The sequence below is a fragment of the Schistocerca cancellata genome, chromosome 3, assembly GCF_023864275.1.
Source record: "Schistocerca cancellata isolate TAMUIC-IGC-003103 chromosome 3, iqSchCanc2.1, whole genome shotgun sequence".
NCBI classification, from domain to species: Eukaryota; Metazoa; Arthropoda; class Insecta; order Orthoptera; family Acrididae; genus Schistocerca; species Schistocerca cancellata.
The window spans coordinates 229,846,910-229,870,400 of NC_064628.1; the positions used below are offsets into that span (position 1 = coordinate 229,846,910).

Sequence of the window (23,491 nt, forward strand, 5' to 3'; positions counted from 1 at the left end):
TCCATAGCTACGAATTGAGTGTACATATGAATAATATGTAACTAAAAGACACTGTATTTTACAGATATGATACCTTTATATAGGTCACTGGCTGTAATAACACACAAAAGACAGAAAAATTTTGTGTGTTTGTGCAAATACAATGCGGAAGATTATTACCTTATGTATGCAATGAATGCTATATAATGAGCTCCATGACTTCTTAGCTCTTAGATGTTATACTGACTACCATCAGGATGTGCTGTAAGGGCTAAGGTAATCCATAATTTTGGAAGTTAAACATCACTTCACTATGATGAGCACTGTTCTGTAGCAGAAGATTCTGATTCCAAAAGGTCATCAAAATGTATCAAGCAAATAAAGTAAGATTAGATTAGATTAGATTAGATTAGATTAATACTAGTTCCATGGATCATGAATACGATATTTCGTAATGATGTGGAACGAGTCAAATTTTCCAATACATGACATAATTAAGTTAATTTAACAACATACTTAAGTTAATATAACAACTTTTTCATTTTTTTGTGTTTTTTTATTTTTTTAATTGTTTTTTTTAAATTTATATCTAAAAATTCCTCTATGGAGTAGAAGGAGTTGTCATTCAGAAATTCTTTTAATTTCTTCTTAAATACTTGTTGGTTATCTGTCAGACTTTTGATACTATTTGGTAAGTGACCAAAGACTTTAGTGCCAGTATAATTCACCCCTTTCTGTGCCAAAGGTAGATTTAATCTTGAATAGTGAAGATCATCCTTTCTCCTAGTATTGTAGTTATGCACACTGCTATTACTTTTGAATTGGGTTGGTTGTTAACAACAAATTTCATAAGAGAGTATATATACTGAGAAGCTACTGTGAATATCCCTAGATCCTTAAATAAATGTCTGCAGGATGATCTTGGGTGGACTCCAGCTATTATTCTGATTACACGCTTTTGTGCAATAAATACTTTATTCCTCAGTGATGAATTACCCCAAAATATGATGCCATATGAAAGCAACGAGTGAAAATAGGCATAGTAAGCTAATTTACTAAGATGTTTATCACCAAAATTGGCAATGACCCTTATTGCATAAGTAGCTGAACTCAAACGTTTCAGCAGATCATCAATGTGTTTCTTCCAGTTTAATCTCTCATCAATGGCCACACCTAAAAATTTGGAATATTCTACTTTAGCTATATGCTTCTGATTAAGGTCTATATTTATTAATGGCGTCATACCATTCACTGTACAGAACTGTATGTACTGTGTCTTATCAAAATTCAGTGAGAGTCCATTTACAAGGAACCACTTAGTAATTTTCTGAAAGACAGTATTGACAATTTCATCAGTTAATTCTTGTTTTTCAGGTGTGATTACTATACTTGTATCATCGGCAAAGAGAACTAACTTTGCCTCTTCATGAATATAGAATGGCAAGTCATTAATATATATTAAGAACAACAAAGGACCCAAGACTGACCCTTGTGGAACCCCATTCTTGATAGTTCCCCAGTTTGAGGAATGTGCTGATCTTTGCATATTATGAGAACTACTTATTTCAACTTTCTGCACTCTTCCAGTTAGGTACGAATTAAACCATTTGTGCACTGTCCCACTCATGCCACAATACTTGAGCTTGTCTAGCAGAATTTCATGATTTACACAATCAAAAGGCTTTGAGAGATCACAAAAAATCCCAATGGGTGGTGTTCGGTTATTGAGATCATTCAAAATTTGATTGGTGAAAGCATATATGACATTTTCTGTTGAAAAACCTTTCTGGAAACCAAACTGACATTTTGTTAGTACTTCATTGTTACAGATATGTGAAGCTACTCTTGAATACATTACTTTCTCAAAAATTTTGGATAAAGCTGTTAGAAGGGAGATTGGACGGTAATTGTTGACATCAGATCTATCCCCCTTTTTATGCAAAGGTATAACAATAGCATATTTCAGTCTATCAGGGAAAATGCCCTGTTCCAGAGAGCTATTACACAGGTGGCTGAGAATCTTACTTATCTGTTGAGAACAAGCTTTTAGTATTTTGCTGGAAATGCCATCAATTCCATGTGAGTTTTTGCTTTTAAGCAAGTTTATTATTTTCCTAATTTCAGAGGGAGAAGTGGGTGAGATTTCAATTGTATCAAATTGCATAGGTATGGCCTCTTCCATTAACAGCCTAGCATCTTCTAATAAACATCTGGATCCTACTATATCCATAACATTTAGGAAATGATTATTAAAAATATTTTCAACTTCTGACTTTTTGTTCGTAAAGTTTTCATTCAATTTGATGGTAATACTGTCTTCCTGTGCTCTTGGTTGACCTGTTTCTCTTTTAATAATATTCCAAATTGTTTTAATTTTATTATCAGAGTTGCTGATTTCAGACATGATACACATACTTCTGGATTTTTTAATAACTTTTCTTAATATAACACAGTAGTTTTTATAATGTTTGATAGTTTCTGGGTCACTACTCTTTCTTGCTGTCAGATACATTTCCCTTTTCCGGTTACAAGATATTTTTATACCCTTAGTAAGCCATGGTTTGTTACAAGATTTCTTATGAGTATATTTAACTATTTTCTTGGGGAAGCAGTTTTCAAATGCATTTACAAAAATGTCATGAAATAAATTATATTTTAAATTGGCATCAGGTTCACGGTACACCTCATCCCAGTCTAACTGCTGTAGGCTTTCCCTGAAATTTGCCATTGTTAAATCGTTGACTGAACGTACCACTTTGGAGGACTGTTTAGTATTGCTGAATGGAACTATGTCATATATTGTAACTAGCTGTGCACCATGATCAGAAAGACCATTCTCAACAGGCTGAGCATTTATCTGGTTAAACTTATCTTGGTCTATAAAGAAGTTATCTATCAGTGAGCTGCTATCCTTTACCACCCGAGTAGGAAATACAATAACGGGTGTCAAATTGAAAGAACCGAGTAATACTTCAAGGTCATTTTTCCTATTACCCTCTTTCAGAGAATCTACATTGAAGTCCCCACAAATAATAATTTGCTTCCCCCTGTCTGACAGATAGCACAACAAGGAGTCCAAATTTTTCAGAAATAGATGAAAATTTCCTGATGGGGACCTATATACAGTTACAATTATAAATGTGCCTTTATTTAATTTAAGCTCACATGCACATGCTTCTATATGTTTCTCTACACAAAACTTTTTTGTTTCTATACTTTTTGCACAATGATAACTTTTGACATATATGGCAACTCCTCCTTTCTCCATATTTTCTCTCATTACATGTGCAGAGAGCTTATATCCACTTACATTTACCTTATCCATATCAGTAACAATGTGATGCTCAGACAGGCATAGTATATCTATTTCATCCTCAGCTTCTAAATCTTCTAAACAAACCAGAAGCTCATCTATTTTATTCTTTAAACTCCCAATATTTTGATGAAATATACTTACATTATTTTTAATTATACTTTTATGAGAACCTTTCCTTATTCGAACATTTGCAGTACTCTCCTGTCTGAGTTTCTCATTGTGCTTAGGCCTAGTTGCTATACCAGTGGTCACATGGTGTTCAGAGAGGCAGATTATGTCAACTGGGTTGGGTGACTTTAATTCATCAATGCAATTACCTAGGACTGAGATACAACTTGGTGGAGATAAAATTTCTGGTGATTGGTGAAAATTTATAATTGACAGCTGTGATTGGTGATCCAATGTGCTAGAATTGTGCTGTTTAATTTCTTTCCTAAACTGAAGATTTGTTTCAATCCCGACCTCTCGTAGAACTTGACATCTTTCTGTCTTACCTATCCTAAAAAAAGGTGCTGCTCCAACACCTGTAACCACTGGTATTTTACCATTCATGGCAGTGCCTCCCCCCCTTAAATTTCCTGCTATTACCCCAGCCAGTTTCCCCTTCCCTTTCCTGTTGAGTAATACAATTGGGCAGTGTGATTTCTGCAGCCATGAATAATGATACTGTAATTCAGTTTGAATGACAGTGAAAAGGAAAAAAATATTACTTATCACACACAGTTTTCCGTTTGAAGGTAGATAAGAAGTACATTGTGAGAGATATAACCAATAGGACACTTATAACATGAAGACCTATATACTGACAAATGTATTTAATTTATTACTGTTAGTCAGTTCCTAATGACAACGTTAATCTCACTGATTTGCCACTTCTGGTTTGGTTAAAAAGTAAGCACATGTACTTAGTTCATTAGAAGAATGTTACATAAACATATCTACATGTCAATATATGCTAATAATCACTTTTAAGTTGATCTACTCACAAGCACTGGAACCAACAACTGATACAAAGATATGCAGAGAGTCAATAACTGCCTACACCACAGCAAAAAGTACTTCATCAACGCTGCACGGAACTTGCAGAAATGGAATACCTGGTGGGGAGCAATATCTGTGAAATCATCATCAGAAAAAGATTCCACATGTTGATCAAATACTATCTGATCAAATCAGGAACAGCAAAAAATCATAAACCTTTTGTGAAACTTACACTGGCCAAAGAGCTCTAACAGAGACACTGATCCAAGCCGAAAAAATCAGCTAAAACAAAACTCAGAAAAATGAGATTATCAGTAGTATAAGACAATCAAAACAAAACATGGCCTATAAGCTACTAACACTCAAAAATGGTTCAAATGGCTCTGAGCACTATGGGACTTAACATCTGAGGTCATCAGTCCCCTAGAACTTAGAATTACTTAAACCTAACTAACCTAAGGACATCACACACATCCATGCCCAAGCAGGATTTTAACCCGCAACCGTAGCGGTCGCGCGGTTCCAGACTGAAGCGCCTAGAATCGCTCGGTCACACCGGCCAGCTACTAACACTATGCTTTCAATTAAAGAACAACATGTGCTAGAGACATCAGACTGTGATTATTCTAAAATAGTTACATTCTATCTGAGAAATGACTGAAGTACGATAAAACCACATAACTTATCAACCCTTATTCAAACATAAAGATTCTATACTATGCAACAATAATTAAATAAAACAGCACATTACTCAATGAAAAATGCTGGGCACCCAAACATGACTTGGGAGTTTTGAAACTTAGGAAATAAGCCCCAGAGTGAAATTTTACAAAAGAAAATAGAAGACTCCTAGGACAAGGAAACACTGCCTGAAGATTGGAAAATTGTCTTAACCCACCTGTTATTCCCGAGAAATATCATGAAAAAGTGAACAAAAGCTTGGAATCTCCTTGCAATCAGTGACTGATAAAATTCTTTCAGATGGCATCATGGAGAGACTAGGAGGCCATGATGATCACCTATTAGGCAAATATCAAGGGATCTTTAGAAAAAGTTGGTCAACAGCCGCACAAATACAGAACCTCAAATCAATAATGGTATAGTACATGTTTGTTTTGCATAGTAAAATGTCTTTCTTTGTACATATGCAGCAGTTAAGAGTTACCCTCGGATCACAAAGTCTAATATGAAGTTTCTAGAATGTCTTTCAAATTCCACTGAGGTTAGAAAAGTAGTCTGACAAGGAGGTAGCTTTCCCTGTTGGTTTCAATGGCATCCTCACAATGATCATTACGACATGGCAACTGAAACTAACAGAAACTGGCTTGCTAGTCATATTTGGATCAACCCATAGACTGGCAGTAAAGGTTGAGGAGACCACCCAAGCTTACAAAATTTCAATGAAGCTCAAAATTTCGAACATTCTCCCCAAAACTTATTGTTACCCTCTGGTTCCGGGCCAAGTGAAATACCTGAACCAGAGACTTCGAAGATTTCATGACAAGGAAAGCTATGAGTTCCTAGACTTGTGCCATAGGGCTCAGGACAGTACCATTGCTGAAGCTTTCTCAACAAAGTGCCAGAGTTTAAGATGAGTTCACATATGACTAGGCACAGGAAGCTGATTGAAACACAAAAATGATAGCACTGAGAATTTTGGAAAAAATTTAAGTATATATTGAAAGGATAGGTTAATAGAAAAAGGAAATGGTGTTTTTTCCGCAGTAGATGAAAAACTCAGATCTACTGAGACAGAAATCAAAGCTGCATACAAGACTCTCTGGGTAAGACACAGTATAAAGTGTGGGCATGAACTTATAATTGAATCTTTCTATAAACCAAACTTTCCAAAAACCTCATGTTGTTAATAATTATGTTTCCAATCATACTGACAGCATCGGAAGAGACTTTACTCATAGGACAATCAACGGGGAAAAATACAGTACAGTATTGCAAGCGATGGGTGTGATAAGACATTCTGTGAAAAGATACTATATGCCTTATCTGAAAACTACCCATAACAGATAGTTTGAGAGCCTACTTATGATGGAAATATGTTGTATCTAATGGCAACAAATAGATTTGACCACTTTGAGGATGTCCACATTGACACTCATCTCCATGACCATGCAGTTATAGCAACAATGATTACCAACATACAAATTTCAACCAAACAAGTAGAAAGATTTGCGTGTTCAGCAGACTAGATAAACAGGTAGCAGAATCCTACCTCAGTGAGGAACCTGCAATGTTTAGCTCTGGATAGGATCATGTAGGAGAACAGTTTAATGTGTGCTGAATAGATATTTACTTAGTAGAACATGTCATGAATTCTTAGGGGAGGAATCAAAGTTTTAGTCATAAAATATTGCACAAAGACACACGCCTTTAGAAATTTTAAGTGTAGCAAGGCAAAGTAGTGGGAAGAGTTCTTGTCAAACCAACAAGAAACACCCCCACTGGCAAATACTTGGGACGCGGTATCAAAACTCATGTCTTATAAATTCTTAACAAATGCAAAACCCTACGTTAATTAAAAATAGAAAGGTAGTTATGGTAAAAATGTATAAAGAATTGTCATATTAAATTTTGATTTTTCCACAAACCATGCGAAGTATAAATTTAACTGAGAAAATGAGAAGTTTAGAATTTATCTAACAGAAAGCATCTTGAGGTAGAAAGATTGTGAAACTGACAGTACGAAAACCTTCTTTGTGAGACAATAGTGAAGAGCTCCAGGAATGAGTTGCAGGAGCTGGTGCTGTTGGTGATGCAGAGACAGAAGATCGAGACCACAGGGCGTCATCATTGGTGATAACATCTGCTGGAACTGCCAACATTATGGCTACATCAGGCAATACACTTAAGAGACCACAGTTACAAAAGTTATGATTATTTAACACCCATTTTAAATGGCACATGGTTAGGAATAGTGTTGTCAGTGGGAAATTTACAGTGAACAGCTGAACTGATTGTCGCCATGCACATGACGGTTATGGTTTTCTTGTTCTCATATTCAAAATTCACAGAATACATTTACTTTCTCACTGATGAAACTTTCCTGGTCATTTTCAATTAACATTTCTTCCTTCAAAGGGAAAGAAACCTAATTTCATTTCTGAACTGATATGTATTTCCAACAAATTATCCAACAGAGAGCACAAGGAATGTGGGCGGGGGGGGGGGGGGGGGGGGGGGGGGGTTCTGCAGCTGTCAAAGTACTGAGAACAGCAATAAGAAGACTTCACAAGTAAGTGGCCAGTACATTACATCAATGGTGACTTAACTGCCTTTCCCAAGAAACTGAATTTTCCTTCTTGGAGAATCAAACACTACTCTGATGATGGTTAAAATTACTTCACAAGTTAGAACAAATACTGGGACATGGCTAGTAAGCATCATAAACTTAAGTTATGAGTAAATTAATTTTATTAATGTTAAGTGGGTTTAGACAATCTGTAGAGTGAGAGTCTTTTTCCAGCACTGGTGTGTTGATATGTGTGGTATTCAATGCTCAATTAATTGTGACAAATTCAAGTGTCAAACCAAAGTTAACAAAGAGAAATATTTTAAATTACTTGGTTTCAGTAACTGTCACTTTATGAGTAAGCAATGTGTATGAATTGGTGAACTTTGGTCTGTCTTGCCAGTAGCAGAGGTTTCCTTTCTGACTGGCTGAAGCCAGTGGGGAGATAATTTATAACCCTCAGGTAGGCAAGGGGACTAAGGCAGATTTTTTGCGACATACGTGGCTGGTCCCGCACTGTCAAGACCAGTCCAGCTACTTAATTCAGAAAAAATTCTCCTTCTCACTAGTCTGATAACAATTATGTCAAAATTAATGTTGAAATGTGGTATCTACTGAAAGAAAACCAAATTAAAAATAACATAAATAGTTGAAAGAAGCATTGATATTGCTACTATTGTAATCAAAAAGATGAAAATGGCTTTAAAATAGGTAAATAATAATTGCAGGATGTTTCTGGACCAATTTATCACTCATTAATTGTTTCATGCTCTGCCCACCTTCAGATGACCTGACGACAAATTAGTAACAGAAAATAATGTTTAAAATCTTGAAAATTTACACAAGTGTCTCAAAAGAGGACCAATGTTTGAACAACAATGACATTTAAAATAAACTACATACCATTTAGAATGTCAATTGGCATTGAGGGAAAGATAAAATTTACTATTTCACTAAGAAAATAACTTTATGACAAACAAGCATGCTGCTTACAGTTGAGTGACGTGGCTAGCAGATAGTCCCCTGTAAGAGAGCTTGTAGACACTAAATGGTGCAGGCTCTGTGGCACTGCCTTAAATACCCACTACATCACTGCAAACAATAACAACATTATTTGTTACACAATTTATATAGATTTTCTTACACTATAAATAAAAGACAAATTTAAAGACAAATGTTGAAATGTACAGAGTTTCAGTAGCGTAGAAGAGAGCCTATGGATGCAGGATGGTGTGCTATGATGCTACCATATACGACATGTGCATAATTACGAGTTGTAATTTCACATGAAATATATACAGATTTTTTCCTACATTATGAATAAAAATTAATGCCAAAATGAAGCAGAGAGAAGTTTAAAATATATACATGGCTTTGCAACAAAAAATATTTTCTGTAGAAAACATACAATTCAAAAAGAAACAAAACTAGGAGCCTGTGTCAAGAGGTAAAAGTTGCTAAATGAACCATAAAATATTCAGGAGGGCAGTGGAATGTTTCGTGGCTTACTTTCCTACTAGGGGTGATAGGAACAGGTGTTAAAACATTCCAACAGTCGATCTGTAGCTCTCTCATTTTACTGGATTTTTCCAATTCTTTTATGTTTTCTGTTGGTCACCATACAATATCAATGCTGTAATGGTCCTGCTAGGCAAAGCCCTTGAACCACAAACCAGCTTCCCCCTGAGGACTTTGATCCATAGTGTCAATGATGCTGAGAGTGACTTTTTCTTCTATCTAGTGGAATAACACACCCAGAGAAGTTGAACTTGATGTATTTCCCATAACATACATACCAAACTTCTTCTAATTGATCGAGTACATAGGTGTATAATTGTAGTTAGATATTTGCATGAGTGCATCCCACAAGAGATTGTGAACAATTTCATACAATAAAATCTGAACATAACTTGTCTTTTTGGTGATGATTTCTTTGACATCATGGAGGTCACATGCATTCCATGCCCTTAACTCATGGCCCCACGGTGCAAATGACTCCATCCAGCAGGTAGAAGTGTCAGTCCACAGCTTTCACCATCGACAGCACAGGATCAGTACAACTGAGATGTGCACAAACCATCGGAAACCTACTGACAGTGAATTACTTCCTACTTATAGCTACCTTAACCTACGAATATCTTATATCAGCCAATGGAGATCAAGGATGTGAAACATTTTGTTCTACGAATGACATGTTACACCTCAACACTATGTAACCAAATGAAGTGTGTAAATTCAGATTTTTGTTCATATTTTTATGCTCTATCAAGCAATAATTCACCAAAAATGATAAAAAACAATTACCTACTGCTGGTGAGCTGTTCATCAATTATTAGATTTGGGGTTAAACAGCAGTTAGTGTTAATTTCAATCTATTTGAGGTTATCTAGTGTTCTACCTTTTTGTTCTGAACGTAAAAACTTAGGCTATTTTCAGTTGACTGTAAACAGAGGTTTTGTCATCTCAGGTGACAACCAAGGGCTCTGTTATTGCTGGTATGTGTGTGCTCCCTAAATCTTATCTTAAATTCCTTACCTACATTGTAATAGTTTCATTATTGGCCAGACAGCTAGAGAATTTAAGATAAGATTCAAAGAGCATATGTATGACAGAAACAAGAGCATCCTTGGTTGTCACCTGAGACAACAAAATCACTGTTTACAGTCAAATTTAGCCTAAATATTTTACATTTGGAACAAAATGGTAGAATGCTAAATATCCTCAAATAGGTTGAAATTAACACTAACCAATGTTGAACCAAAATAAAATAATTAATCAACAGCAGACAATGGTTTTTTTTTTTTTTTTGCATTCTTGAAAAGTTGCTGCGGAACAGAATACATGAATAAAAATCCGCATTTCCATACTTCATTTGGTTAGGTTGTGTTCTCCTGTATATTTTATGGTTCATTTAATAACATTTACCTCTTAACACAGGCACCTAATTTTGTTTCTTTTTTATTTAATGTTTTATACATAAATTATTTTTATTGCAAAACCCTGTACATATTTCAACCTTTCTTTGCCTCACATTGACATTAATTTTTACTCATAATATCAGAAAAAATCTGTATATGGTTTATGTCAAATACTGTAATATGTTGTAATTATATGCATGTCATATACAGTAGCATCATAGCACTATGCCATCCAACATCAATACCGTATTTACTCGAATCTAAGCCGCACTTTTTTCCGGTTTTTGTAATCCAAAAAACCGCCTGCAGCTTAGAATCGAGTGCAAAGCAAGCGGAAGTTCTGAAAAATGTTGGTAGATGCCGCCACACCTAACTTCTGCCGTCGAATAAATGTAGCGCTACACAGGCATGCTTTGTAGGCACAAAGATAAATACTGGCGCCAAAACCTCTGCGTCAGTAAATAAATTAAAAAAAAAGGGTGGAAGACGAGCTTTTCTTTTCTCCGCCCCGAGTTTCGACCACTGCATTTTCATACATTATCCAACGAAGTAAATACAAATTCCGTATTGTTCATCTTCGAATGTAGCAGAATTTCAATGTACTACGAAAATCCGACTGGCAAGACTGTTTGGGATGTTTGTCAATATGGCCAACTCTACGTTCTGAATTTTTTCCTACCTGTGAGAAGAGATGGTTGCTAATAGGAACCTGATGAAATGTGAATCACATGCAGTATTCTCTTCACCATAAGAATAATACGAATGTAAACATTTTGTCATGTATTCTTTCGTGTTTCCTGCTATCTCATTTAAATCCTGTCGAAACTAGATTGAGACAACGGCAAACGCGAAAGAATATACGTATCGTGCCATGTTTATATTCGTATTATTCTTATGCCTAATAGTGATACAGTCAGAAACGAAGCACTGCAACTGACTAGATTTTTAAATCTAAGATGACTCTAATTTCTGTGCAGAATTTTATGTACTAAAGAAGCGGCCGCAAAGATTTTCAAATGGAGAAAAATTTTCGCCTAACTCTCGTTCATAACATGTTCTATCATACGCAGTCTATTATTTGGTTCTTGATCATTATCAAAGAAAGCAGCAGTGTAAGTAACAGCAAATAGCAGTCTCTCGTCATTGTTTCGCTAATGAGACGGTTCCTCTCTCTCTCTCTCTTTTCTTTTTTTTTTATAAGTGGAGGTAGCGCGCACAAAAGCAAGCCATGCCGCGAGCGGCGACAGGCTGTAAACACGCACTATCAGAATGCGACAAACAGTGCATGACACAGTACAGTAATGCATTTTCAGCTTTGAGTGACGTTAACACCTATAACAAAGAGAACGGCACTTATCAGATCAAAGCAAAATAAGCAATCGATTCAAACCAGACGAAGCACGTGAAAAAGGAAGGGTACCCGTATAAATACGGACGGAGCGCCTGACGCATAGCATTGGCTACCTGGTAAAGCTTAACTGCTAAGCTTACGACTCGAACCAAACTACTCTAACTGTATCATCATTCATTCGACCTAAATTGTGTATCATATTACAATGGACCAACTTTGTTTCGATTTGGAGGTGCGGCCTAAAACTTTTCTCTCCCCTTGAATTTCGAGTCTCAAATTTCAGGTGCGGCTTAGATTCGGGATTTTTTTTTTCCCTTTATTTCGAGTCTCATTTTGCAGATGCGGCTTAGATTCGAGTGCGGCTTAGATTCGAGTAAATACGGTAAGTTCTCTCCTGTGGTACTAAAATCTTGTTTTTACATTTGTTTTTAAATTTGTCTTTGCCTAAGAAAGCAGTATCTTTTATGTACAGTGTAAGAAAAAACTGTATAAATTTTCTAATAGATAGAGCTATTATAATTTGCAATGATGTATCGGGCATCTATGGCATCGCCACAGGACTTACGACATCAAGCATCTACAAGCTCCCTTACATGGGACTGTCTGCCAGTCACATCACTCAGCTGTAAGCATCATGTATGTTTGTCATAAAGTTATTTGCTGAGTGAAATAGTAAACTTTACTTTTTTTCAATGTTAATTGACGTTATTGTCAAAATTGTATATTCATTTGGTACTAAATGGTATGTATTTTATTTTAAATGTCTTTGTTGTTCAGTTGGTAAGATTGTTTGAAGAAGAGAATAGAAGCAATTGAAATATGGTGATTTAAAAAATGCTAAGATTATATAGGTTAATAATGAGGTGGTAATGAATCACACTGAGAAAACAGAAATTTATAGCACAAATTGATTAAAAGAATGGCTTATAGCACATATCCTAAGGCATGTTCAAATGGATCTAAGTTGCCGCAGCTAGGTAGGGCTGAAGGGGCTTACACAGGATAGACTAGCACGGAGAGCATGGATAGCTTGAAGACCACAACCACAACAACAACAACAACAACATCAACATTAGAAAAATATCCAGTTTAAGAGATACATCAAATTAGAAAGCTCTCCATAGCACATCACTTTTAGTGCAGTATGTTGTGGTAAAGTGTCAGGAAATGTGACGTCTTTGACTGAAATTGTTGCCAATTCACACAGTGCTGTTTTCCAACTCACAATATGCTGCAATTATTCACAAGAAAATAAATCTTCCAAGGACTCGGACACAATATGCTCACAAAAATAAACTTGGGAATAATGCACTTTATCCTGCAAAACTCGTCAAGCAAATAAGGTAATTCTTAGCAAATGAAGGTAACAGCATACGTTTTGAGCCTATATTTTTTATAATCATTCCTGAAAAATATGGTCCATGGAGACACTTGTGTTACAATATTCTATTGCGCTCTAGAGACACAGTTACAGCTAAGAGTGCCTTTCCTAAAGTGGATAGAATTGTCAATGACAGAAACATAAAAAAGGATGTTTAACATGATTAAAATACTAACACTATACGTCAGTTAAGGACACATCAAAGTATAAAGATGGTAAGGAAAGTTGTAGCTGAGTGTAAATGTAGAATTAAAGCAGGAGCAGTGATCCATCAACAGGCACACACACACACACACACACACACACACACACACACACACACACACCTGTCACAAGTGTGTGTGTGTGTGTGTGTGTGTGTGTGTGTGTGTGTGTGTGTCTGTCTGTCTGTTACCAAACTGCTACACATGTCAGTCCTCACTAAAAACATGCAACAGTCAATCAAAGTATAGAACAATTCCATAACTACCATCAACAAATGAAACAAATTTGAGGTAGTGATTGCGTGTATCATGCCTCTCCCAGAAGAGATATTATGCAAGTTGGCAAAGTGTATTTTTTTAAATTTACTTGGAAGATGCAATAACTGAACTTGCTACATTTCTGCACCAACTCCTGATGATAAACACCATCTTTATGATGTTGCAAATACTTACAGTTAACATTTGGTGTAGTTAGTGCCCCAGAAATTTTGCTGCAATAGTTGGACAACTGACATAAACCATGCCTTTTTTTTTTATAATTATTTAGATGATGACACAGCCACAGTGATTATTAAGGAACAGCATTCACAAAGCTTGCAGCATATCTTACAAATCTTGTGCTTATAACTGGTGATCTGGCACACAAAAATTCTAGTTGTTTTAAGAAAGAAGCAGAATATTTTCACCATATTTGTGGTAATAAAGACAGTCACCTCTCCCACTCCCACACACACACACACACACACACACACACACACACACACACACACACAACTTTTCAGCAATTTGATAACTTTAAGGAATGCCCATCTTTACCAGCATAATAAATTAACACACAAAGTTCATACTATAAGCAGCTGCAATAAATCAGATAAGCAACACCGTGGTCACCAACAAGGAAATAAACATATGACAATATTTTTTTAAAAAAAAGGATGAGCTGTTAGACTTAGCATCTTATTTCACAATATATTGGCTGGAGAACAATAAATATAGCAGCAGATGATTCCCAGAACAACATGGGAGTGGTTTTGCAATACAAAATCAGGGTCAAAAACTGAGGTTGGCAGGGAATAGCCCCTGCCTTTGTTTGAAAGGCACTCATTCACAACAGCTCAGCAAAACAACACGCAAGTATGAAAAGAGGTTTAGAAAGAAAATACAGTCTGTTGTACATTGGAGCACGGTTTTGTCTGTGTATCCGCATGGAAATAAAATTTTAACAAAAAGAGGTCTTGGTTGTAACTATGCTACAAAGAAGTTCCACACCTCCCCCATAACATATTTTAAACTAGTCACAAATCCTTTACTGTGACATTTAACTGCAAACTTCCACATGAAACTGTAATAACTTCAAGCTGAACAAATATATTTCAAGGAAGATTCAATACATGAAAGTCACAAATCAAGTAAACAGAGTAAGACGTGTGTACACTTTAACAGTCAAATCATAACTGAGTCCAAGTCTAACGGCCGCTGGCTGGCTGGCCACTTAGGTGGCGCTGCTGCTGCATGGCTGGCACACAGCACCGCATGTAGAGGATGCGCGAAGCTGTGCGGCGGCACTTTGGAAGATCGGCGAGTCACAACACTATTCCCCCCTTTGAAGTTTTTGCACAGGTCTTGATGTAGGTGGCCTGTAGATTGCTAACGTCCATAGATGTTGTTTGACTGGCCGTAAAGTCTCGAGGAGCAGGCTTCCCGTATGGACGGAAGTGTCCCCAATGATAATGGGTTGAGATGACAGGAGACGTGGGGGTCGAATCTGCTGGGGCCCCGTGCACCAATCTGCCCGTTGTGGCAAGTCCAGTTGTTATAACAGGAGACATGGGCGATGTGTCCCCGTCTGTAGGTTAAGGAGGTGAGTAGAGTTGCTCAAACAGATCTGGTTCCTGCATGGGCATGTCTCCTGGTGGCGTCAGTTCTTGTGCTGGCACCGATATGATGGTGAGAGGACTGCGTTGTGAGTAATGAGAGATTCCAGTATCCCGAGCATCAAGTAGAGCCGAAGGTGATGTAGTGGCATCTGGAACAGGCGTTGCCGGCACACGAGGCCGAAGCTGGTCCAAATGACGCACTGCAACACCTGTGTCCGTCTGGATTTCATACAGGCGTTGGCCACGGTGTCGTAAGATGTGGCCAGGACTCCATTTTGGCCGCCTGCCATATCCCCGTACCCATACAAGGTCATCGGCGGTGAACCGGTCAAGCGAAGGCACCCACGGCCATGAGGTGGAAGGCCGCAGAAGATGAAGTAGCGTGCGGGGCTGGTCAGCCATGTAAGAGCTCAGCCGGGCTGTGGTCGCCCATGGGGGTGAAACAGTAAGAAGCCAGAAATTGGAGAAGCACATCATCAGCAGAAGAAGTCAAGAATTTCCTCATCTGAGCCTTAAATGTGCGGACCAGTTGTTCAGCCTCACCGTTTGACTGTGGATGGAACGGAGGGGCCGTGACATGCATGAAGCCGTGACGGGCACAAAAACCACAAAATTGGAAGAGGCAAATTGCAGACCATTATCAGTAACAAGAGTAGAGGGAAGGCCTTCCAAAGAGAAAATGTGAGCTAGAGCATTGGTGGTTGCCACAGTGGTAGGCAATGTGCAACGGACAATGAAAGGAAAGTTAGAGTAGGCGTCAATAACGAGAAGCCGATAAGTACCTAAAAAAGGTCCCGCGAAGTCAGCAAGAATACGCTCCCAGGGCTTCTCAGGCGAAGGCCACAGTGACAAAGGTGACTTCGGGGTGGCGGCCTGTGACACACAAGGGCCGCAGGCAGCGACCATGTGTGCTATTTCAGAGTCGATGCCGGGCCAGTACACATGACAGCACGCCAGAGATTTTGTGTGAGAGACACCACAATGCCCTTGGTGAAGGAGACGCAAGACCGAAGCACGCAAAGACGCAGGTACCACAACACGTGGCGAAGCATTTTCGGTGGAAAGGAGGATAACACCATCCCTAGTCATGAGGCTGTAACGCAAAGCGTAGTAGTTCCGCAATGGATCAGAAGTCTTAGCGGGCGGACAATCTGGCCAACCCTTCTGCATCGTCCCTATCGAATGCCAGATCAGGACCCATGGGAAGGCGATACAGTGCATCAGGATTCGCATGTTGAGCCGTCGGCCGGAAATGAATCTCATAACTGAAACGAGACAAGTAAAGAGCCCAACGCTGGAGGTGGTGTGCAGCCTTGTCGGGAAGTGATGTTGATGGATTGATGGATGAAACAATATGAAATTTGGATCCATAGAGAAAAACACCAAACTTATGAAGAGCATAAATAATGGCCAAAGCTTCTTTTTCAATTTGAGAATACTTTTGTTGGGCATCCGTGAGCGTTATGGAGGCATAAGCAATGGGTTGTTCAGAACCGTCAGAAAAACGGTGTGCAAGGACTGCACTGACCCCGTATTGACAGGCGTCCATGCAAGAACTAGATGTTGGCCAGGTCGACAAGTAGCCAGGCACAGGGCCTGTTTCAGCATAGTCTTCAATTTCTGGAAAGCCGCATCGCATGATGCGGATCAGTGAAAAGGCACGTTTTTATGAAACAGGCGATGCAACGGCTGAGCCACCAAAGCAGCAGACGGTAAAAACTTGTGATAGTATGCTATTTTCCCCAAGAAGGCCTACAGTTCCTTAACAGATGTAGGGCAAGGAAGGGCATCGATCACAGTGACAGTTTGCTGAAGCGGACAAATACCAAAGATGCCTGAAAAAATTTTGATTTCTGAAGATTACACTTAAGACCGGCAATCTGTAAGACATGAAAAAGTGTGCGGAGATTTTGAAGATGTTCGTCAGTGGTGGAGCCAGTGACAACAAAGTTGTCCTGGTAATTTATACACCCAAGGACAGTGAGCAATAATTGTTCCAAGAATCGCTGAAAGAGAGCAGGGGCACTGGCAAACCCGAATGGCAATTGTTGGTATTAATAGAGGCTGAAAGGCGTGTTAAGGACCAGAAACTGCCGGGAAGCAGCATCAAGAGGAAGTTGATGATAAGCTTCTGACAGGTCAAGTTTAGAAAAATACTGGCCTCCAGCAAGTTTAGTAAACAATTCTTCAGGTCGAGGCATAGGGTAAGTGTCGATAAGGCATTGAGCATTTACAGTGGCTTTGAAATCGCCACAGAGACAAATATCACCATTTGGCTTAGCAACGACAACGACAGGAGAGGACCACTCACTGGAAGTGACAGGAAGCAAGACCCCTGAAGCAGTGAGACGATCCAGCTCCCATTTGACCGGATCACGAAGGGCCACAGGAATGGGCCTAGCCCGAAAAAACTTAGGCCGAGCAGTGGGTTTGAGCGTGATATGAGCTTCAAAGTCGTTTGCACGGCCTAACCCAGGAGAAAAAAGGGACGAAAATGTCGTCAACAAGGAATCCAATTGAGCATTAGGAACAGCATCAGAGACGATATTGACAGAGTCATCTATGGAGAACCCAAAAATGAGAAAGGCATTGAAACCAAAAAGATTCTCCTCATTACTAAGGTCGACCACAAATATGGGAACAGTGCGAATGACAGATTTGTACGATACCTCAGCATCAAATTGTCCCAATAGAGAATTCTTCTGTTTATTGTAAGTCCATAGTGCCTAGTGACAGGTGACACGATTGGAGAACCCAACTGAAGATACGTCTGAGAACTGATGATAGTGGCAGCAGAACCAGTATCCACCTGCATGCGAACATCTCGTCCAAGTATTTGGACAGTGAGGAATAACTTCCCTGAAAGGGAAGAAGTACAATTGACAGACAACACAGAATCAGAATCTGCATCATGTTCATGAACATCATGTATGCGGTCGGATTTGCAAACGGATGACACATGGCCCTTTTTTTGCATTTGTGACACATGGCCCAACGTTGTGGACAATCTTCTCGTGAATGTTTCGTAAAACACTGAGGACATGAAGGAAGCTGCCATGGGTTTTGCTGCAGTTTCTTAGAGGTTTGTTTAAGGTTAGGCTGAGGCTGCGCTTGGGAGTGTACTGTGGCCACGTCGGCCGGCAGGGACACGCCTCACGCTTCGTCAACATCGCACAGAGGTTGTATTTCCCTGACGTCGCCCCATGCCTCTATTTGCACTCCAGCGGCGTGAGAAATTTCAAAAGACTGAGCGATGGATAGGACTTCATCTAGAGTCAGATTTGCCAACTGAAGGGCACGTTGCCTAACTTCTTTGTCGGGCGCCGATCGGATAATAGCATCCCGTACCATGGAATCGGCCTAGGACTCTTTGTGAACTTCAGTAACAAATTGACACTTTCTACTGAGGCCGTGAAGTTCAGCAGCCCAAGCGCGATAGGATTGATTCAGTTGTTTTTGACAATGATAAAAGGCAACACGAGAGGCTACCACATGCGTTTGCTTTGGAAAATAGACAGACAGAAGTGAGCACATTTCAGCAAAGGGCAAAGATGCAGGATCTTTCAAAGGATCCAATTGCGACAACAACTGATACATTTGAGGTGAAATCCATGAAAGGAACCAGGAGGAAAAGTAGGTAGAGACGACGACGAGAGACTCCCCACATTTGATGCCATGACGAAATCATGAATCACATTTGTGAGAAGCATTTGCTGTTCTATGAGACCTTGCAATAGTTGCTCTAAAGTAGCCATGGAAACATGTGGGTCAACGACAGAAAAGAAAAATCACTACCTCGTCGCCAATTGTAATAACTTCAAGTTGAACAAATATATTTCAAGGAAGATGCAATACAAGAAAGTCACAGATCAAGTAAATACAGTAAGACGTGTGTACACTTTAACAGTCAAATCATAACTGAGTCCAAGTTTAGCGGCCGCTGGCTGGCCGCTTAGGTGGCGCTGCTGCTGCATGGCTGGCAGACAGCGCCGCATGTAGACAACGCGCATAACTGCGCGGCAGCACTTTGAAAGATCGGTGAGTCACAACAGAAACAGCCCAATGCCCAAACATTAAACAGCCCAATGCCTACAATATTAGCCTCTAAATCTAAGCTGAAAAAATTACAACATCCACTTCAGTTGACAAGCATGTATAAGCTTCCTCATGTCTATTCAGAAGGCAATAATTAAGATTCAATTTTTGGGACTTGTGTTCCTTAACCAAAATGATTAGCTAGAAATCATTAGGCAATTTCCCAATTAATGCATATATAGTTGCACAAGGTATAAGGTAGAATGCAACATATGTGCTACATTAGTGCAAGCTGAGTTACACAGCTGTAAGCACTTGCATGTATTTATTCTTCTCATTTAGAAAAGGCTCTCATGAAACAAACGCCACAGAGTCTCCAGAGCCAAGTAATACACTTGCTACATGGGTTTTGCTGGGTTGTTGTTTGTTTGGGGGGAAGAGACCAAACAGTGAGGTCATCGGTCTCAGGTGTTGCTGGGGAATGATATCCAAGAAATACATCTTGCATCCAGATGTCTACTGGGCATACTTCGATAAAGATACCGAAAACTTAATCTGAGCACCGAGCAGCACTGCAAAAGGCCAGCTGTACCTTCATAAGTATACACACTTTGTCCCAAACGAAAAGACCCATCAGAAAAAAACATATTTAGATTTCACAGGGTCATTCCTAACACCAAGTAGTTGATGATCATGGGTGTAACCTCAAATTATCAACACATAGCTAAGACACCCTCCATATACCAGGAAGTACGGTATCTATGTGACTTAACCAAATTTGAGTCATCCCAATGATTATACATATAGGTCAACAGGTAAGTAAAATGAAAGCTGCACAATTGGGGATCATAGAGCTATTGAAAGATGCAGACCATAATATGAGTTTATCTGGTGGAATGACTATTCTATACCAAGTTGGATCAGAAGATGTCATGGACAACCACACTGATATTTTCATTTTAAATGGTCATATGCAGCTGCTACAATATGTTTCATGTGCTAATTTTTTGAGAAATGCATTTCAAAGTACTGTTAAGAGAAATACTTTCCACTTCCTGATCCACATCACTTAATCCTGAGTTAGAGATTAGGGTAGCAAACTTGGTCACTGATGACACATTGCTTTTGTTACAAGAGACAAAGCAATAAATACTTTGATACTGCCTGATATATTATATGTAAAATTAAGATCTATAATGGTTTTGACATTCCCCAACACACACTAGTCACACATCACAACAGACCTCCATCCTGAGATGAAATCTCATGAGTTGTTGTATAATACTGTACTTACCAACTTTTAGGAATGTCTTCAGTTCAAGAGGCTTAATCAAAGGTTGGCAATTTGTTTTTCTATAAATTTCATTCTCATCACTTTTATGACGATATGGTTCAAATGAACCATCCCTATTCTGTATAAAGCTTCGTGTTATTTCCAGTGGCATCTGTTGAAAATAAAGGTGTAGTGAAGCAACAAACATTCCACCAAGAAAAGTAATAAAGCATACAAATAAAGAAATAAGGTCAAGTACTGAATTCCTCTTACTACTTATAACAACATGAATAGGGCAGATTGCTACTCACAACATAGACGAGACACTGAGCAGTCAACAGCCACATTTACAAAAAAAAAAAATGGTTCAAATGGCTCTGAGCACTATGGGACTTAACATCTGAGGTCATCAGTCCCCTAGAACTTTGAACTACTTAAACCTAACTAACCTAAGGACAACACACACATCCATGCCCGAGGCAGGATTCGAACCTGCGACCGTAGCGGTCGCGCGGTTCCAGACTGGAGCGCCTAGAACCGCTTGGCCACACCAGCTGGTGCCACATTTACAAATAAGCTGTATATTAGTCACTGGACAGAGCTCTTTGTGGCTGCTAGGTGGGGCATCAAGAGCTTCTGCTCGGGAAGGGTGAGGGTCAGGGAGAAGAGGAAGGGACAAGCAGGTGCACTAGGAGAACAGAAGGAGTGTGTGAGGCTGTTGGTGGACCAGGGAAGCAGAGAGATTCAATTACTGGGACTGATAAAGGTTGAGGCCACGGGGAATTACAGGAACAAAAGATATATTGCAGGGAAAGTTCCCACACAGAAATTCAGAAAAGCTAGTGTTGGTGGGAAGAATCCAGATGTCACAGGCTATGAAGCAATCACTGAAGTCAAGTACAGTATGTTGAGCGGCATGCTCAGCAACTCGGTGGTCCATCTGTCTCTTGGCCACAGTTTGGTGGTGGCCATCTATACAGATAGAATGCTTGGTAGTGGTCATGCCCATGTAGAACGCAGCACAGCAGTTGCAGCTAAGTGCTTCCACAGGCAGTACTACAGCTCTCTGACCCCTACCCTCCTAATCTCTTTCCCCTGTCTTCTGTACCCCATGACCCACCCAAGTCAAGATCATCACTCACCCCAGTGCAATGGCGCTTGCTTGCTCTCTCTCTCTCTCTCTCTCTCTCTCTCTCTCTCTCTGTGTGTGTGTGTGTGTGTGTGTGTGTGTGTGTGTGTGTGCGGTGTTTCTTCATCCGACGAAGGATTTATTCCTGCAGCTAAACCAACAGTCTACTTTTAGATGTGCCTTCCACTGCTCAACACCTCCTCTACATGGATGGTAGCAATCGATCCTAATTCATGTTGTTATTCCATCCCAGATCCTACATTGTTTGATTTCATCCCTTACTACTTAAAAATACAAATACATCACCTGGAATTATATGTCTTATTTGTACTATAGAAGTAGTAGCAAAAAGTGAACTACACCAATATAAGTGTATATTTCACTCTAGTTTGTTTTTCTGCAGGACACAGTGGATATCAAACAGTTGATGACTGATCTTCTGAGAATCTAACTGAGCTACATGATTTGATGATTAAATGGTTAAAGTTATTAGATATGTGAAAAGAAAAAGAGCGCAGAAAAAGTTCATCAATACTGCAATGTAAAAATGCAAGAGACAGTGAGAGGGGCTAAAGGAAAGAATGATAGTGGGGAGTAAGAAGCAGAGTGACGGAATTCAACCAGACTATGCACAAAGCTTGACTAGTTCTTAGTTGGTGTTACTCTGATCACATATGTCACTTTCCACACTCTTGATACCATCACAGACCACAAATATTCAGAAATCCTCATTCTGATTAAACCTGCCCTTTTGTATATTACACTATGTTAATGTTAGTCTTAAATCATCTGCATTTAAGCTATTTGTTATATGACTATGATTATGCTTTGTAGAGGCATGATCAGAAAAATAATTCAATTTACTTGAATGAGCAGTGATGATACAACCTGCCAGCTATCAATACAACTAGAACATTACTAATTCCCTTACCATTTGGATGTATCCTGCAGATAATAGTTCCTCAATGATTTCTTTCATCTTCTGTGGCTTTCTTCCAAGACTGCGTGACCACCTTTACATTTTTTCCAAGACTGCCCAGCCATCATTACAATAGCTGATCAACAGTCCAGATTCAGTTGGACAACTAATTCCTATTAAGCTAGTCCATAAGATTTGATTATCGGCCAGATGTAAATGACTTGGTTGTTGGCAGACCAAGACACAATAAAAAGTCAAGTTTGTCCAGTTCTTCAAACTGAATTATTAACATTAAACTAACAAATAACCAAAATCGTGCACAATGAATTGCAAGAAACATATTTTTCTTGACTATGGCTCATTTCAACACTCAACATTTCCAAGTAACATAATTCAGTTTGTTCTTTCAATGTAAAATTCACAAATGGAATAAGAGGGAACGAGAACCACGCTGGTACATATTTTACACTCTACTAAGCACTGAAAGATGTCTTGTAGGGTGTAAATGTGGATGCAGATGTAGATACGCTAACAAAAACTTGTTTTTTTCCTTGGCAGATACTTTTAATCTTACAAAAAAGAAAATAAAGTTCCAAACTTTTGGCATGGTAATACCTGGGAGAATGTACCTGTGTTCAGGATAAAAGCTTTTCTGTAGGTTGCTGGAAGATACTGCAAATGGTATTTGGGCATTGACAGTGTAAACAGGCTGAAATGATAAACTTAACATCGTTTAGGTGTATGTGGAAAAGATATTCTGGGCAGCTGTCCACCAGCCTCTGGAGTAGAAGTAATGCTGCTTGCAGCATTAAGTGAAATTGATACAGTTAATTTCTGATGCTATAGTGAAATTGATACAGTTAATTTCTGATGCTATCAACT

General features: G+C 38.9%; 1 protein-coding gene across 2 annotated transcripts in view; it reads right to left on the minus strand.

The window, feature by feature from the left end:
* The window catches only part of LOC126174861 (uncharacterized protein C2orf42 homolog), a 231,343-nt gene that overhangs the window by 1,811 nt on the left and 206,041 nt on the right, over positions 1-23,491 (minus strand). For both annotated transcript variants that reach the window (XM_049921260.1, XM_049921261.1), the window contains one exon: positions 20,583-20,733. In XM_049921260.1, coding sequence (XP_049777217.1) covers positions 20,583-20,733 — 151 coding nt within the window. The remainder of the gene's footprint in view (positions 1-20,582; positions 20,734-23,491) is intronic.